Here is a 16,782-nt window from a genome sequence, read left to right as displayed (position 1 = left end):
ACTTGATATACTTAACTTTCTAATCCTTCTCTCTCATTAAGTATCTAGATGGACAAGAACCTGGTTTTCCTGATTTTTTTATTTTTTATTTTTATTTCAGAGAAGCTTCCTCCACTGTCTGTTCACAGCCCAATGTCTACCCTAAGTGATGTTGCCACAGAAGCTGCGCATTGCTTTTCATTTTCTGAAATCGAAGATGCCACCAGGAAATTTGAGAAGAAAATTGGTTCAGGGGGCTTTGGAGTGGTTTATTATGGAAAGATGAAAGATGGAAAGGAAATTGCAGTCAAAGTTCTAACTAGTAATTCCTATCAGGGGAAGCGTGAATTTACGAATGAGGTTAGTTAAAAATGTTACTAGATATGTATATGTTCTTATATTCTTGTACCCAATCTTCCAGGAACCATATGCTGAAAATATGTAATCATGCTTTAGCATTTGAATTTTCTGGGGATCTCGCATCACGAAACTGTTGAACATTTCATTTGAAGGGGAGCAGATACTGAGAAATATTGCTTTTTTTTTTCTTCTTTTTCTTCGGGGGGAAGATAATGGATCAATGTAATTCTAAGAATATAGTGTTGACTATAATTTGGTGGAATTTGAAACTCAAAAAGAATTGCAGCTGTGTATGGTTGCAAATGAAATGATGGGAAGAGAAATGGGATTGACATAAATAACATATAAGGCATCACAGTGCATGAGGCTCCCGCTACTGCAGGATTTGGGAGGGGCAAAGTATGTAGCCTTAACTCCATTCATGGTTAGGCTGTTTCCATGTTTCGCACCTACTACCTGATGGTTGCAATAGCTATTTAACTATTGCATCAAAGCTTGCAAATGAAATTAAAACATATGTGAAGTGGAAATATTTGCAATTATTATAAATACTGATTTCTTAACTACCTGATAAGATTTTCCTCACATGTGTTCTTTGGATTTGAATAGATGAAGACTTTTCCTTGTATTCCTTGGATTTGAATATATAAAGCATATTATATTTGAAGAGTTTGATTTCCATATTTGGTAAACATGGAAACAGTGACCAAAACTTATATTTCTGTCTGAGAAGAGTAGAATTCTATGAGTTTGGTAAACATGAATCAGTTATACAATCATCATTACAAAATTTTCTGTTTCTATTTTAAATTAGTGCCCCCCCCCCTTTTCCCCCCCCTTCCCCCCCCCCGGGGGCGCCCCGTGGGGGGGAGTCCCCCCCCCAGTAGAATGGCTTATTGATCCATGATCTCAAGCCCTTTATTTATAATTAAGTGGAAAGTAGAATATTACAAGGAATAGAATTCTATATGAATACAAACTCTAACTTAACTCCTATACAAACTCTTATTAGACTCCTAATAGAATCCAACACTCCCCCTCAAGTTGAGGCATAGATATTACTCATGCCTAACTTGCCTGCAATAGGAAGGAAATCTCTTTCTTTCAATCCCTTAGTGAAAACATCGCTAATTGGTCTTCTTGAGATCTTACAAAGGCATGCGAGATAAGCCCTTGTTCAACTTTCCTTGGACAAAAAACACTGTCAATTTCAATGGGCTTGGTTCGATCATGTTGCCTTTGGATTATTAGCAATACTAATAGCAGCCTTGTTGTCCAATATAACATCATGGGGTTTGGAACTTGGACTCCAATATCTTGCAGCAAGCCTTTCAACCATAGTAGCTCACAAACTCCACGAACCATAGCCCTATATTCAGCTTCGGTACTAGATAAAGCTACCACATTCTGTTTCTTACTTCTCCAGGTAACTAGATTACCTCCAATAAAGGTACGGTAACCTGAAATTGACTTCTGTCTGGAGATCCAGCCCGATCGCATCGGTGTATGCTTCTACTTTTAGATTATCGGTGGGTGACAAAAGTATTCCTTTTCCGGGAGTTCCCTTCAAATCTGTAGTATACGATAACGACCTTCATATGAGCTAAATATGGGTCATGCATGAATTGACTCACTATACCTACGGCATAAGCAATGTCGGCTTGGTGTGAGACAAGTAGATAAGCTTCCCTACCAGCCTTTGGTATCTTCCTTTGTCCTTGGTTCTCCCTCTTTTCTTTAAGTTTAGCTCCAGCTTCAATAGGGGTATCAACTACTTTACACCCCAACATTCCCACTTCGATAATAGATCTAGGACATACTTTCTTTGGGATAGGAATATACCTTTATTTGATCGAGCCACCTCAATCCCTAAGAAATCTGTAACTTCCCTAGATCTTTAATTTCAAACTCTTTGCCAAGATAGTCCTTCAACTTTTGAATTTCTTCACCATCATTCCTGTGATGACAATATCGTCTACATAGACAATGAGAAGTGTGATGTTAGTACTTGACTTCTTGACAAATAGTGTATGATCGGCATTGCTTTGCTTGTACCCAATAGAAGTCATTGCCTTCGAAGGCGTCCAAACCGGCATCTAGGAAGCTGTTTTAACCCATATATTGACCTCTTCAACCGACGGACTTTCCCTGCGGTATTGTCATCGGAAAAACCATGTGGGATTTCCATATAGACCTCTTCTGCTAACTCCCCATGTAAGAAGGCATTCTTTACGTCTAGTTGGTGCAAGTTCCGGTGTTTGTTCACGGCTAGGACAAGGAACGAGGATTTAGTTTAGAGGGGCAAAGGTGATAATCAACAAGGTGGGTAAATGAACAGTCAGCTTCAACTTGTGGGATCCATATATTGTAACCACAAATACAAGGGTTAGGAGGAAGTGAAGCTCAGTGTATTCCAGGCATTCCTACAAGCCTCCATCTCATGGATAGGCTCGAACTAGGAGAGATACGGATGAGGAGAGGATATAAAAGCACGGTAGGAGTCGGACAAAGAGTTATAAGAAACATATTTAGCTATGGGATGTTGAGTACAGATCGACCTAAGACAATAGGAAGATCGGAAGAAGATACCTCGGAGAATCGATTGGAGCGGGAGGGAAGTGGTAACGTATCCCTTCAGCGGGTTGTATTTCTCTGATAAGTGACCTCTTTATTTTGGTAACGGTTTGAAAGACAACGGGTGTCTCAGGAGTGGTCTGGAGGTTCTTACATGGTTGGAAATTGAAGGGGGAGGATTAGAGTCTGGGTATCGGGAAGTCTCCCAGTGGAAACTCTTGGGACTCTTAAGTTGTGTTGGTGTGTGAAAGGAAGATCTAGAGTGGAAAGAAACCTCTCTAGGACTCTCCCTGGAGAGGTGTATAGTAAGGGCAAAACCATGAAAAAGTACATCCATGGATACAATGGTTTCTTGGAGGGAGGATGATAACATTTGTACCCTTAGAGTAGGAGAATACCCCAAAAATATGCGCGTAGGTGGGGGAATAACTACTCGGTGGTGTGATTAGGCATAACACACGCATCCAAAAACCTTTGGGAAATAACAAAAGAAGAGGCTCCTTGAAGAATCTCATTAGGACATTTAAAACCAAGTATCCCGGGCATCCTATTCATAAGGTAAGAAGCGGTGAGAATAGCATCACTCGATCTTGGTGGGTACATTCATAGCAATCATAATAGAACGGGCTATCTCTAAGAGATGCGATTCTTCCTTTCGGCCACCCCATTTTGGGAGCCGTATCAACGAACTAGTCGATGTATTATGCAGTCGAGAGAGATATCTTTGAAATTCACCATCAATATACTCGTGCCATTGTCACTGCGAAGGATCTTCACGGTGGCATTGAGCGAGTTTTAATCATATTATGAAAATCACGAAAACATCGGAAAACTTCATTTTTTGTTTTAAAAGATAAATCCATGTAGAACGAGAGTGACAATCAATAAAAGTAACAAAGTACCTATGGCCGGTGATAGACACACGTGGGGGGACCCACACATCGGTATGAATTAACATAAAAGGAATATTTTTTCTATTATGAAGAGAAGGTAAATAAGTAGAGCAGTGCCGCAAAAATGCGGGCTTCACAAAAAAATCATCCTCATTACAGAAGAAACTAAATCGGGAAATATTTTCTTAAGAGTTCCTAGAGGGGGTGACCTAGCCTACGGTGCCACGATGAAGGTCGATATTACCGAATGGACTGATTAGAAGATGTAGTCGAGAGAGAAGTAGATCCTTAATCGGCTCGAGCAAATAAAGTCCATTGTCTAGTTTACCACGTCCAATCTCCTTCCCGTTACGGATCTGAAAGACACAATAAGATGGGAAAAATGTCACTTTACAATTTAAGTCATGTGTAAGGCTGGCGATAGAGAGCAAGTTAGTAGAGAAAGAGGGAACATGTAAAACTTTAGACAAAGACGAGGGGATGGAGAATGTTGAATGGTCCCTTTTCAGCAATGGAAGAATAGGAGCCATCGGCAATTGAACTTTATCCTTTCCGAAGTTGGAGAATATTGTAAGAAAAAAGAGGATAAAAACGTCATATGATCTGTGGCTCCGGTATCAATAATCCAAGGAGTAGAAAGCGAAGAAACTTGGAAGCTTGTAAAAGTTTTACTGACAGTAGCAAGGTAGGAGTTGGTTTGATTAGTAGAGGAAAGCGAGTGGTAGAGGCTGTAGGCGGTAGAAGATTGCGAGAATACGTGCAAAGAAGTTAACTCCTCGTGAGAGACCAACATCTCGAGAGGTCTTGTGGAAAGCTGTCTCGAGAGATATGAGCTTTGATTTTCCTTTTTTTGTGCTCTTTTTTCTCAAAATCAGCGGGCTTCCCATGGAGTTTCCAACAATTTTCCTTAGTATGATAGGGTTTGTGACGGTGCTCACACTTGACAATCTCCTTAGCCGGATCAGATTTAGTGCGAGCAACTGTAAAGCTGATTTCTCCAAAATAGGAGTATGAAGCATGGCTAATCGACGACTTTCCTCTTGAACAAGAGCATAAGGCGTTCTAGTGTAGGAAAGGGAGAACGACTAAGACTTGTACTACGATCGATCGTACTCACGTTCAAAACCGCAAGAAGTCATATACTCGAATCTTATCAATGTGCTTCTTATAAGTCGCCACATCATCTCGGATTAGTGGGGTGATAATCCCCATAATGATCCAACTCTTGCCAAAGAGATCGCAACTCGGCATAATAGTGGGCCACGATCGGTTCCTTTTGGGTAGTCTCATGAAGCTTCTTTCGTAGCTCATAAACTGTGCATCATTTCCCACGTCCATATGTTTCGGTAGTAGCCTTCGATTTGGGCAGCGGTATCAAGTAATAGATATCCACGGGCAATATTTGGAATCATGGAATTCAAGAGAAATGACATAATAAGAGAGTCATTGAGATCCATTTTCCTGGGAAAGCCGTGGTAGAAGGTTTGATAGTGGTGCCCGTAATGTATCCAACAAGTCCTCTTCCAGCAATAGTTAAGTAAGCAGATCGTGACCAAATCAAATAATTTGTCCCATCAAATCTTACCGAAAGAGGATGAAAATTTGGGTAATGTTCGGGTCCGGTGGGAGCAGTAGTACCATCGATAGTTGCCATGTTGAAAAAATTGTCTGCAGTTCTTGATCACCTGGAAAAAAAATAAAACGCGCACAATGCAATAGCCAAACAATGATATGATCAAATCTCCTTTCCCTCTTTTTTTTTTTTTTTTTTTTTTTTGAACCAAAGAAAAATTCTGGTCGGTCTAATAGAACCGAGAGACAAAAAAAACGAAAAATATGGTTCTGGTCTAGTCTATTTTGGACAATGAACCAAGAATTGAACCAAACAATGAACTAAAAAACCAAATCAGAAGTTGAACCCAAAAAACCAACCAAATAACAATCGATATCTTCTTCCACACACCTGAAAAATCAAAGATTTATGTTGCGCACGATTGGGAAGATGATGCAGCAGCAGCAGTAAGGTGAAGGCGATGGCGATGGTGGCTTCTCTTCTTCTTTCCTTTTCTTCTGGCCTAGCCACTGTGATTCAGTTTACCTAATCGCAAGAAGCAGCAGCAGGTTGTGGCTGGATTCTGTTTTTCTAATCCAAGAAGCAGCAGCAGGTTGTGGTTTTCTTCTCTTCTTTTTCCTTTTTTCTTCTCGGTCTTCTAGGTGGAACTGAAAAATAGTGCAGCGGTGCGGTGCGATGGGTTTGAAAAGGGAAAAAATTTCTGCAAACGATGGTTGCAGAATTAGGTTGTTGAAGACCAAGAAAAAACTGCGAAGGGTTTTGGAGAAAAAAATCTGCGTGGGTTTATAGGTTTGAAGACACAGAAAAAATAGAAGAACATACTAATCGAACTAGGCTCGATGCCATGTTGAAGAAACGAGAGTAGAAGGCATTGATCCAGATCTCAAGCCTATTTATAATTAAGTGGAAAGTAGATATTACAAGGAATAGAATTCTATATGAATACAAACTCTAACTTAACTCCTATATAGACTCCTAATAAGTATCACCCAGGACTGATCTGGACTATAAGACTGAGATCTGAATTCTTGGTTTTAACTCAGTTGCACAAAAATTTCAGGACCTTTGACACGAGAGAGAAGTATCAGTTGGCTCAAGCGCCTGGAGATAGCTGAAGATGCTGCAAAAGGTTAATATTGAAGGAAATAGTATAACTCTGAGTTTGGCAGAGAAACCTTATTAATTATCTGGAGAAATAATTGATTGCTGGAGTCTTGAATTATTTTTTCCAGGGATTGAGTACCTTCATACGGGCTGTGTTCCAACCATCATCCATAGGGATCTGAAAAGTAGTAACATCCTTCTTGACAAGCACATGAAAGCAAAGGTCTCAGACTTTGGTCTATCAAAACTTGCAGTAGATGGAGCTGCACATGTCTCAAGCATTGTTCGAGGAACTGTAGGATATCTAGATCCTGAGTAAGGCCCTAACCCCAGTCACATGGTTGGTAACACAATGTAATGAAAACTCAAGCTGGAGATGACCAACTGCAGTATTCTTGTCCATTAATGCAACTTTTAGATGTCTTTTCTTGACACCAAAGGGACTTTTCTGGATCGGCGATCCAGATTGATCCTTAGTGGATTGGACTTCCACTTGCTGGGTTGGATTGAGTCCACAAGAAATTTGTACAATCTTGTTAGTGAGTAGGGAGGACTGATGCTTATCAGGACCAGGGTTGAATGTTTTATCTAAGGCAAGGCTACACTTACGAATATTAATCATCCTTCTTCAGCTCTGGGATCTGGAGACTTTAAACTACCAATTGTTGTTACTTTTTGGCTGGGGTCCCACTTTTGATGTCTTTAATCATAATAAAAGGATTCTAAGGTGGAGGTTGGCCCCTGCCTGCTGAACCAGTTGACCATTAAGCTGCTGCTCTATTGGATTAGGTTACTGATGTAAACCACGGATCTAAGGTTAGGGTTTAGGTGGTAACTTCCCTAGAATGTGGCTGCCTAGGAGTTTCCAGGGAAGGTATGGTAGGTATTCTGGGGATTTCTTCAACAGTCTGGGTCTGAAACTTAGATCTGAATCTTATCAAAAGTTGAAATTCAGATTTGAAATTTCAAGTCCTAGGGCAGTTGGGATTTGGTTAGGTTTGGGGTTTGGGGAATGGGCTGTTGTCCTGCAGTTTAGAACTAGGGATGTCACAATTCTGCAGTTTAGGAACTGTTTCAGAGAAGGTAACGCGGAGGTATGAAGGTTTAGGGTTTTTTCTGAAATTTCAAAAATTTTTGCAATTCCTCTTGAAGAAGATGAAGTGCAAGAATTTTTCGGTCTTCAGAAATAGGGCTCATTAGGGGAAACTAAGGTTAGGATTTGGTTACATAAGCTTTTTTGATTCTAATGAGGGTGGAATGGTGTGAAACTGAGCAGGGAATGGGGGAAACCTAATGTGGTTAGGGTTTTGAAGCTGTGGGTAAGAAGGAAGAAGGGGGAAGGGCCTCTAGATTTGTGGTAGGGGCTGAGGTTGCAGGGACTTGAAGGGGAAGGGGCAGCAAGGAGTTCCGATGGGGGTGGGGTGGTAGCTAGGTCAGACAAGTGAGGGAAGGGGTTGGGAAGGGTGCGTGGGACAGGAGGTGGAGGGGAGGCTTGTGTTGATTGGGGGGGAGGTGGACAAGGGCTGTGACTTGGGATGGCTTGGAAACTTGAAGATGGTTGCTGTTCTTGCTGTTTGATGCTTCAGAACTTGATTTCTGGCTTGCTTGAATGCTGGGATTATCTCAGGAATTCTCAATGACAGCCACAGGGTCTCCCCCTAGGAACCCTGCCACACTTAGGCAATTAGACACTCAAAATTTTTAATTCATCAAATCTGAAAATGACTTACAATGAAGAGGCTATTTATAGCCTAAAATAACAGACTCAAGACTCAACTTAGGAGATCCTTATGGATAAGGATTCCATTACATAACAAATTGGCTTCTTATCTAAAATCAAAAAGGAATCAAATTGCTACGAGATTTCAGCCATTGGATTGGAATCTCATTACATGTTTTAAATTATCTATTTAAGCACATGCTAATTAGATAACTTGAGACACAAGCAACCAACTTAACATCAAAGTGGACTCTCAATAGAAGACTGAAAAGAAATCCAAATTAAACTTAGATAGACTCAACCAAAATCTGAAATTAAATTCAGGAGTAAATTGAGAGCTAAAATGCCCAATATACCCCTATTGTAAGGTTCGGCTACTTAATGGTGACTTCTTAGATCCTCTCCTGTGGACCCCACTTAGGGTTTTGGGCAGGGGTCTTTGTGTTCAAATCAGTTACCCTAACCCCTTCTATGAAGGTAAAATGGAAGTGTTGAATTATCAAGCTTAGACTCTAAAACCGTAAACTACTAATGGAATTTCGTACAGTTTTTTTGTAGCTTGCATAGACATGGAATATTTAGTTGGTTTCAAGGATTGAACCCCTAATCTATAGTCTATAATTTAGATGCTGTACTTAGCTTTTTGGCATGACCTTAATGGCTTCTTGTATTTTGAATGTGTGCTTGTAGCCTACTTTCAAACACAACTGGTCAACCTAGTGATTCATTAGGGTGCAACCTATCATTCAAACATGCAGGTGACATTCTAAGTTTCAGAATATTATATGAACTTACATTTCTTTCGAGTGAACTTCTCTGTATCTTTTGAGGGATATCTTAAACTGCTTCCGCCATTGAGGCATTGTAATGTTACAAATCATGGATTTGACAGGCTACTGTGCAAAAAAAATTCAAAAGGAGTGGTAATGTCTTGGTGTGTGCGGAGAGTTTCAGTCACATTTTCAGAAGTTAAAATGTAATGTTGTTAAATATACAAATAATTTGTCAAAACTTGGATTTTATTGGTTACTTCTTTGAGTGGAGAAATACTACAAAGTGCTTTCTTTTTCTAGTAGGTAATCTATACACTTCCTAGAATACCCTTCTTGAACTGCGGAGGATTAATGTATCCTTGTTCCCTCCTGAATCCCCTAGTCTGCCTGCTGCATGCGTAGATGGTTTATAAACCCATTGTAACAGTAAACTGCTTGCTTCGCAGCTCTTCTTTGCACTTGAAATCTATGTCATAACAGTTGTCTGCTGGGTTATAGTTCCTTGGGTTTGTCTGTGCTCTTGAGCCTTGACTTTGGGGTTGGAAGAAGAAGTATGCTGCTGATGTAGGTAGGCTGGGTGGTTCAATATTATCCCAGTCTGCTTTCCCTTTCATTATAATTTTCTTCTGCCTTGATGTGGGTGCATATTTTGGTGTATTTCGATGTACTTCCACCCCATTTCTGTTTTAACATTGAGTTACTGATTTGGTGGCCACAAGTAATTGGTTTGACGATGCTAGGCAATCAAAGCAGTTACATTATAGCATGTTGTTTTTGTAGCATCTTGTTCAGTATCAGTTCATTATGCTCTCTTTCCAGTATGGCTGATTTTGTATCTCGACATGCAGGTATTATGTCTCTCAGCAGTTGACAGACAAGAGTGACGTGTACAGTTTTGGTGTCATTCTTCTTGAGTTGATATCAGGTCAAGAAGCGATATCTAATGAAAGCTTTGGTGTTAACTGCCGCAACATTGTCCAATGGGTCAGTAATGCTTTTGTTTTCTGATCTAGGGTGCCTTGCTTGCCTATTACATGCCACAGCTAAAACCAGGAGAGCTGAACCATGTCTTTTAACTTCACTGCAAATTTGTAACTCCTATCTAGGCAGTTGTATCTGCTCCTGTTTGTTCCTGAAATGGTGGCCCATCATATTGCAGGCAAAAACACACATTGAGAGTGGGAATATTCAGGGAATTATTGATCCTTCACTGCAAAATGAATTCGACATCCAGTCGGTGTGGAAGATCGCTGAGAAAGCAATGATGTGTGTCCAATCTCACGGGAGTATGAGGCCATCAATATCAGAAGTGTTGAAGGAAATTCAGGATGCAATCTCGATTGAACGGGGAGCAGAAGTCAGAAGAGAAGGTAACTCCGGTGATCTGTCGAGGGGATCTATACAGTCTCCTGTCAATGTCGGCTCCATGGATCTTGGAGTTGCAGAGCCATACATTTCATTTGATGAATCTATCAGGCATCCATCTGCTAGATAGGCTACTTCTCCACCTACCAATGTATAAATATCTTGGTATTTTTATTATTAAATTTTCCTCCAATCTAGCATGTTTTGAAGTTAATGCCTATGAGTAATACAAGTCGTCCTATGCTCTTCTATGCTTGAGAAAAGTAGTAAGAGGAAAAATGCCATGGAAATGTATAGAAATTCTTGACAGTTTTATTGACGTGAAGCCTTAGATTACCGAAGGGCAACTGCATCTCCAGTTCCAGATCTTCATCTGCCTGGAAATGCTCCAGAGCCCCACCTTCCCTTTGTTCCCCATTTTCTATTAGCATTTGGTCCAGTGATTGCAACCGATGCTTGCCTCGCCTTTTCGTTGATTTCTTGTCCTTTTGTTTCAGCTTTTGCTGCTTGTGTTCTTTTCTTTTTCTCCAAACAAATTTAATGAGGTTTGATTGACAATCAATTAAATTAATGCGGTTTTTTATGGCACTGTCCCACAGTACCGTTAATTGAGTCAGCTGCCTTCTTCTCGGGGCAATATGATTTCTCTAAAAGGTGCTTTGAATTTCCTTTGTGGAAAGACACGGAAGTAGAAGCAAGGTTCGACATATCGACCGTGTCGGACCCTGGCGACACAGCGACTCGGGCGACATGTCGTCAAAAGTTTGGCGACTTTGGTTGGGGTTCGATAAAAAATCAGACCTGAAATTTGACGTGTAGCATAATTTGAGGCCAATAAACACATTGAGAACATTATTTTTGGCTTGAAGCATCACTTAATCTAAAGTTTTTTACTGGCACATGTCTGGCTATATGCAGGCAAAACTGGAAGTTCGGAAAATTCATATAAAGCAATGCAAAGAGAACACAATGCGCAACTAGTGAATAGATGTACTAAAATTTACAATTATGGTGAGTATGGTTCATGCTTCACATTTTGTTGTCGATAGACACAGGGGAGCCTGTAGAGATTCTACATCACTTTGGCAAAAATTGAACGAAAAACCGGTGAAAACCCGAATAAATCTTTATTAAATATGTGAATTGGGTGAAATATCGCCGAAATGTCGACTTTTCGATAATATATCGCCAAAATGTCGACATTTCGCGGACTTTTTGCAGAATTCGCGTCGCTGGGGAGTCGTGACGCCCCTTAGCGACTCGGTGATATAAGACAGTGTACCATGAGTAGAAGTAATTAAACCGACTCCAGTGGCTGAGTTTCGCTATCATCAATAGAGTAATAGACTAAGTTGCTTGCAAATTCTACACCATTTTATACGGTTGATGACTTTCAAGTATCTCAATTTGCAAACGATACACACAGACTTGGGATTTTGCTTTTTCGTTTCCTGGGCAATTGACGATGGTTGCCATACAAACAAGATCTACACGCACTATTGACAGTGATCGAGATAAAATTAACTCTCCCCATTTAATGTTCCTGGTGACCTTTGTTTGGAATTTGCTTGCAGCACAGCATGGTTGATTTGTCTTAATTTCATTCCAAAAGCAATGACCAGTAATGACTACATCGAACATTTGCTGACCCGTAATGACTACGTCGTACATTTGCAGGCGTTAATTTAAAGGCTAGCAACCATCCACATCGAGAAGCAATGACCCTATATAAAAGCTAACAATCTTATAGAGAGTTCATTCATGAATTCTGTAAGCTTCTCAACTCATAAACCCAACTCTAGAGTTCTGCTTCAGTGCCTCCTTCAAAATTGAGTTTGATTGATGGGTTTTATGTGGGTGCTTTGGTTGATTTGCACTGATGCCGTTCTTCTTCTCTGGTGCAGCAGCTGCATGGGCGTGGCACAATTACATGAATCAAATGGAACAGATCGGCTAACCTTGCTGGCCTTCAAGGCTCACATAACCCAGGATCCCTTTCAGGTTTTGAGCTCCTGGAATGATTCTGTCCCTTATTGCAAGTGGCTGGGTGTTGCATGTGGTCGACGACATCCAAACAGAGTCATAACTTTGGATTTACAGTCAAGTGGGTTGGTGGGAACCTTGGCATCAGAAATAGGAAACCTCAGCTTCCTTCAAGAAATTTCACTGCAAAACAACAGCTTTCATGGTGAAATCCCTTATGAAGTAAGCTTTCTACCAAGACTTCGTTATATGTTTCTAAATAACAATTCTTTTGAAGGGGAAATACCAACCAACATATCACGTTGTTCCAATCTTCTAAACCTTAGATTGGGCGGTAACAATCTGGTTGGAAAAATTCCAGTAGAACTAGGAAGCTTGTCGAAACTTAGATTACTTGATTTTTATGAAAACAAGCTGTCAGGACGGATCCCACCTTCCATTGGGAATCTTTCATCCCTTGATACCCTCTCAGCAGCTTGGAATGAATTTAGTGGAAGTATTCCAGAATCCATCGGTCAAATGAAAAGATTAATTCATCTTGGCCTTGCTGAGAATAAGTTGTCTGGTACCATCCCTTCCACACTATGTAATATTTCCTCACTGGGTGTTTTAGATTTCTTAGATAATGAACTTAGAGGGAGTCTTCCACCAAATTTAGGCTTTAGTCTTCCTGATCTATGGGAACTTCAAATTGCTGGAAACCACTTTGATGGACCAATTCCAACTTCAATATCCAATCATTCGAAACTCATTGTATTTAATGCTGAGAGAAACAATTTTATTGGGAAAGTGGGTATTCATTTTGGAGGCATGTCTAAACTACAGATACTTTCTTTGGCCGCAAATCATTTGGGAAGTGGAGAGGCTGATGACCTTAGTTTTATCAACACATTGACCAACTGCAGTAGTTTAGAAGGATTGTGGCTCGGTCTTAATGAGTTTGATGGTATGCTCCCCAACTCAATTGTGAACTTGTCGATCCAACTTACAGAGCTTTCGATGCCACTAACTCAAATATATGGAAACATCCCCCTGGAAATTGGGAACCTTGTAAGCTTGCAAAGCTTATATCTAGATGGTAACTTACTACAAGGAGGTATTCCAACTTCAATTGGGAAGCTTCATATGCTAATTGAACTTTATCTGTCTGGGAATAGATTCACAGGGCACATCCCTACTTCTCTTGGAAACCTAACTTTGTTGAATGATCTCTATCTAGATAGTAACAGATTGAGTGCAAAAATACCACCAAGTCTTGGAAAATGCAAGCAATTGTTACGCTTGGGCCTTTCTGGTAATGGTTTCAATGGTACGATTCCCAAGGAGATGTTTGATCTTTCAATGTTAATAGAGCTAAACTTGAGTGGGAACTATTTCATTGGTTCTCTACCTTCAGAAGTGGGTCGACTGATCAATCTTGAAATCTTAGATGTTTCTAAGAACATGTTGACTGATGAACTTCCTGCCACTCTTGGTGCTTGTACAAGTCTAGAGCACCTTTTTATGGAGATTAATTTGTTTCAAGGATCTATTCCATCGGCTATGAGTTCTCTAAGAGGTCTTCAAGATTTAGATCTTTCACAAAACAATATTTCTGGTGGTATCCCAAAATACTTGGCAAGCTTTAAACTTTTTCAAAATTTGAATTTATCATTTAATCATTTGGAGGGGAGGTACCTGTAGAAGGGGTATTTCGAAATGCGAGTGCAGTTTCAGTCTTTGGAAACAATAGGCTTTGTGGAGGTATACCAAAACTTCATTTGCCACCATGTCAAACCCAAAATCCTAAACAACATGGCAGGCCTCGTGTTTTTAAGCTGATACTCACCATATGTGGTTCTGGGGTCTCTCTATTTTTACTCTTTATGATCTCCTTTTTCATTATCTACTGTAGAAGAAAGAAAAGGGAAGAATCACCGTCAATCTTTATGGGGGATCCTCAGTTTAATGTTTCTTATGCTCAGCTCCATAGAGCTACCAATGGATTCTCTTCAGAAAATTTAATTGGAGTGGGGAGTTCTGGCTGCGTGTACAAAGGCACTCTCAATCATGGGGAAACAATTGTTGCAGTAAAGGTCTTCAATATAGAACAAAGAGATGCTTCAAAAAGTTTCATTGCTGAATGTGAAGCCTTTAGAAACATCCGGCATCGTAATCTTGTTAAAGTCTTGACATGTTGCTCAAGTATAGATTTTAAAGGAAATAATTTTAAGGCTTTAGTATATGAGTACATGCCATGCGGGAATTTGGAGGAGTGGTTACATTCACATATAAATGGGTTACAAGATGAGTGTAGGCATTTAAACTTACTTCAGAGATTGAATATTGCTATTGACGTTGCAGTAACATTGGATTATCTTCACCACCATTGTCATATGCAGATTATTCATTGTGACATAAAACCAAGCAATATTCTTCTTGACAATGATTTGACTGCACATTTGGGTGACTTGGGCATATCAAGAATTCTGTCAACAACCACATGTGGATCTCAACACCACCCTAGCTCGACTGGGATAAAAGGATCTATTGGATACATTGCACCAGGTAATGTAACTCTTCCATCAATTATGTATAATTCTTTTTCTCCTTCTATTTTACAAGTGACTTACTGTACCTTAGATTTGTCAAACTTAGCTTAATGAGCACTCTGACATTTTTTTTCTCAAACTTAGCTTAATGAGCTTGTGTATCACGTTAGAGTTGGGATCCTCTACCCGTTGGGCCATTGGGATAGAGGATTGCACTCCCCTCACACCCACCTCTCCACATGTTTAGGAGGAGAGCCCAACTTTGTCCACTTTATTAATGCTCAAAGATGGGCCTCCCTCTTAAATATATAGGGAAGGGGGTGTGAGAGGAGCACAATCCTCTATTTGTCAAGGTAAAATAAGCTTCCCAATGGCATGTCATTCTTCCAATTTAGACGAATAGACTTTAGTTCTATTTCCCCCAATTAATTACAAAATTACTTACTTAATATGAGTAATTGCAGAATATGGTGCAAATGCCATTGTTTCAACTCATGGTGATGTATATAGTTATGGGATTCTCTTGTTAGAGATGTTCACAGGGAAGCGGCCGACTGATGAAATGTTCACAAATAACTTCAATCTTCACAACTGGGCTGGAATGACTTTGCATGATGAAGTGATGTCTATTATTGACCCCTTGCTTCTCCCAATAGAGGAACATGAAGAAGTGTCAGGAAAAATTGTTGCCAGTATCACTAGCAATCAAGGATACATGAAGGGTAGAACGCACGAGTGCCTTAATTCAGTTATTAGAATTGGAGTTGCTTGTTCAAATGAATCACCCTGGGATCGAATGCATATAAATGATGTAGTCAAAGAATTAATTCATATCAGAGAAACTTATGTTGAAGTTACCACTGAGAGAAATTAACTAAAATATGATCTCAGAGTTATGAATCATCATACTCAACATTTCCTTTTGAACTTTTTCTATTTTCTCCCTTTTTCCTTCCTTTTTCTGCGTGGTTTGTGTTGCAGGATTGGTATGCACTGAAACCTAGCTTTCTTGAATTCTATTGACTGGAGGATGTCGCATTGCTTTCGTGAAGTGAATCATATTGCAGAGTTTCTTGCAAAATTTGCTGCTAAGGATCAGACTTCTTCCCCAATTGTGGTTCAGCCTGAACATATTCAGAAGGAGCTACAGTGGGATGCCATGGAGCTCCCATGCTTTAGGATTAGCTAAGATATGGAGTGTTTTTTATTTATTTTGATATAGGAACTAGTGGAGTTGGATGTATGAGGGGCAACTGTTGTTGCAGGGTTGAGTGTTTTGGTTCCATTGAGCGTGTAGTTTCTTTCTCTAAAATTTAATAAAGTCTAATCCTTTTATTAAAAAAAGAAGGAAAAAAAGAAGGAAGCTAACATTTCATCCCGTATGTGATAAGTATGTGCGTACATGAATTGGGACATATTGTTGCAGTTTTTTCTCTGATCTACTACAAAGATAAGGTTTCGTAAGATATAAATAATAGGGATAATTACTATTGGCCCCCTGTATTTTGATTTTATTACTATTGTATCCCCTGTACTTTTCAAAATTACTAATCCAACCTTCAACTTTGTCTATAATTACTATTGCCCCCCTACCGTTAAGTTCCGTTAGTTAACTGATGATGTGGCATCTTTATATTTTCTCAAAAACCCCAAAATACCCTTATACTTATCTCTTTATTTATTTACCTTTTTATCAAGTTACAGTAGTACCCTTAATTAACTGTGGGAAAAAAAACTATAATCCGTTTTATTCTTTAATAAAAAAAAATAAAAAATAAAAAACAAAAAATACCAAATAAAGAAAGAATGATTGAATAAAACTCAAATAGAAACTGAAGAGGAAGGGAAATCGAATTCAACTCAAATTGGAAACTGAATATTACCTTAAAAAAATTCAAAATAAATGAAGTTTAGTAAAGGTGGGAAA

At 39.5% G+C, this 16,782-nt stretch overlaps 1 protein-coding gene and 1 pseudogene across 2 annotated transcripts in view; both read left to right on the top strand.

Annotated features, from left to right (window-relative positions):
* The window catches only part of LOC149023277 (putative LRR receptor-like serine/threonine-protein kinase At1g67720), a 53,947-nt gene extending 42,680 nt beyond the window's left edge, over positions 1 to 11,267 (top strand). The window contains exons 10-15 of the mRNA XM_089142725.1: positions 101 to 339; positions 401 to 420; positions 6,423 to 6,508; positions 6,612 to 6,798; positions 9,825 to 9,960; positions 10,136 to 11,267. Of these exons, the coding sequence (XP_088998851.1) occupies positions 101 to 339; positions 401 to 420; positions 6,423 to 6,508; positions 6,612 to 6,798; positions 9,825 to 9,960; positions 10,136 to 10,471 (1,004 nt within the window). The 3' untranslated portion in view covers positions 10,472 to 11,267. The remainder of the gene's footprint in view (positions 1 to 100; positions 340 to 400; positions 421 to 6,422; positions 6,509 to 6,611; positions 6,799 to 9,824; positions 9,961 to 10,135) is intronic.
* An 850-nt stretch (positions 11,268 to 12,117) lies between these two features.
* LOC149023276 (receptor kinase-like protein Xa21) lies at positions 12,118 to 16,214 on the top strand (annotated as a pseudogene). The gene is made up of 2 exons (XR_016171512.1): positions 12,118 to 14,871; positions 15,320 to 16,214. The product of XR_016171512.1 is annotated as a receptor kinase-like protein Xa21 (transcript).
* The last annotated feature ends 568 nt before the right edge of the window (positions 16,215 to 16,782 follow it).

Source organism: Hakea prostrata, chromosome 2 (assembly GCF_041222555.1).
Source record: "Hakea prostrata isolate BN-2017 chromosome 2, UWA_Hpros_2, whole genome shotgun sequence".
In the NCBI taxonomy this organism is placed as follows: Eukaryota; Viridiplantae; Streptophyta; class Magnoliopsida; order Proteales; family Proteaceae; genus Hakea; species Hakea prostrata.
This window is presented reverse-complemented; position numbering and strand designations above follow the sequence as displayed.